Source organism: Hyperoodon ampullatus (assembly GCF_949752795.1).
Source record: "Hyperoodon ampullatus genome assembly, chromosome: 1".
NCBI classification, from domain to species: domain Eukaryota; kingdom Metazoa; phylum Chordata; class Mammalia; order Artiodactyla; family Ziphiidae; genus Hyperoodon; species Hyperoodon ampullatus.
The window spans coordinates 203,420,020-203,421,460 of record NC_136914.1 but is presented as its reverse complement, the minus strand read 5'-3'; the positions used below and the strand labels follow the sequence as shown (position 1 = coordinate 203,421,460).

At 39.6% G+C, this 1,441-nt stretch overlaps 1 protein-coding gene across 1 annotated transcript; it reads right to left on the bottom strand.

Moving 5' to 3' along the window:
* Positions 1 to 1,027: 1,027 nt before the first annotated feature.
* On the bottom strand, positions 1,028 to 1,207 carry LOC307051729 (small integral membrane protein 30-like; the record flags this gene model as incomplete). Its single annotated transcript, XM_079702267.1, has 1 exon — positions 1,028 to 1,207. One exon carries the CDS (start codon positions 1,205 to 1,207, stop codon positions 1,028 to 1,030), a length of 180 nt encoding a protein of 59 aa, XP_079558393.1.
* Positions 1,208 to 1,441: the final 234 nt, after the last annotated feature.

Here is a 1,441-nt window from a genome sequence, read left to right as displayed (position 1 = left end):
TACAACATAGGCATGCAAAGGGCTCAGCAAAGTGCCTGCCACAGAGTAGAGACTCCCTAAATGGTAGTACTTTGTATTATTATTGTTAATAATGAAATAATGTCTTTATCTCTGCCCTATAGGTTTACATCTCTCTTTATTATTTTTTTTAACTTACCTAATGGGTTTATATTTGATATAGTACTTCTTACCATGGAGATGTTACCAGTTAATATAAAGAGTTTTTTGTTTTTGTTAAACATTAAATCTCTTCTCCGTTTCAATGTCAATATAAAGTTGTTTTTTTTTTTTTTTTTTGCGGTACGTGGGCCTCTCACTGTTGTGTCCTCTCCCGTTGTGGAGCACAGGCTCCGGATGCACAGGCTCAGCGGCCATGGCTCACGGGTCCAGCCGCTCCACAGCATGTGGGATCTTCCTGGACCGGGGCACGAACCCGCGTCCCCTGCATGGGCAGGCAGATTCTCAACCACTGCGCCACCAGGGAAGCCCAAAGTATTTTTTTTTTACATTAAATCTTTTCTCCATTTCAACGTTAGGTACATCGAATACATTTTCTAAATGTTTCCCCCACAAAGAGATAAGTTTTAATTTTTGACCAACTGTATTTAATATCTAGGTGCAATATTAACTTGGGAGATAACAAAACAAAAATCCATTAAAAATATGGAGAAAAGACTCCTCGATGATGCAGGAGGCAGTGATTATAACTTAAACAGTGGAAATTTCCCAGGATTCTGGGCAAGAGTTTTCTTCTTCCTATTGAGAATTCTGAAACTGCAAAGTTCAGCCATCTCACTTCTTTGACCTTTCTAAGGCATTTTTCAGTGCATTATTTGTTGTGAAGAAAACGTTTTGTTTTCCATTTAACATAGTATATCAATTTGTTCCTATTTATAGGGAAATAACCAAGACTATGAACTACCCTATTTACTGTTTCTTGGGAACTTTCAGTCACCAAAACTCAGTTCTGAACCTCAATAGCACAAAGGTTTTCAGGGCAAGGTTTGATTCAGGAGGCCCTTCAAAGTCACATCCGTCCATTTCTCTTTCGTGCATACACCCCCAAACAAGCACAAATGCCTGTAATGCTGAGAACCACACCGAGCAAGAGAGCGATTGCATCTCTGGCTTCTACTGCTTCAACAACAGGCAGCACCAAAAGCAATGAAAAGAGAACTAGGAACAATTGTGTTGAAACTGAGATCATGATGTTGAGATCTTGAGGTGACTCGTTCTTAAAGGCTGAAGGTTTCAAAGAAAGCGGTATTTGTTTAATTCTATCAGTTCAGGATGCTGAGGCTAAGAGGTTCCATGTGACAGCACCTTCAAGGAAGCAGCCATTACAGGAATGGCAAGCAGGGCTATTATTGTTTTTTAAACTTTTTATTATGGTGATTTTTGACCGGTCCCCAGAGTAGACAGAATTGCATAAAGAATCTCT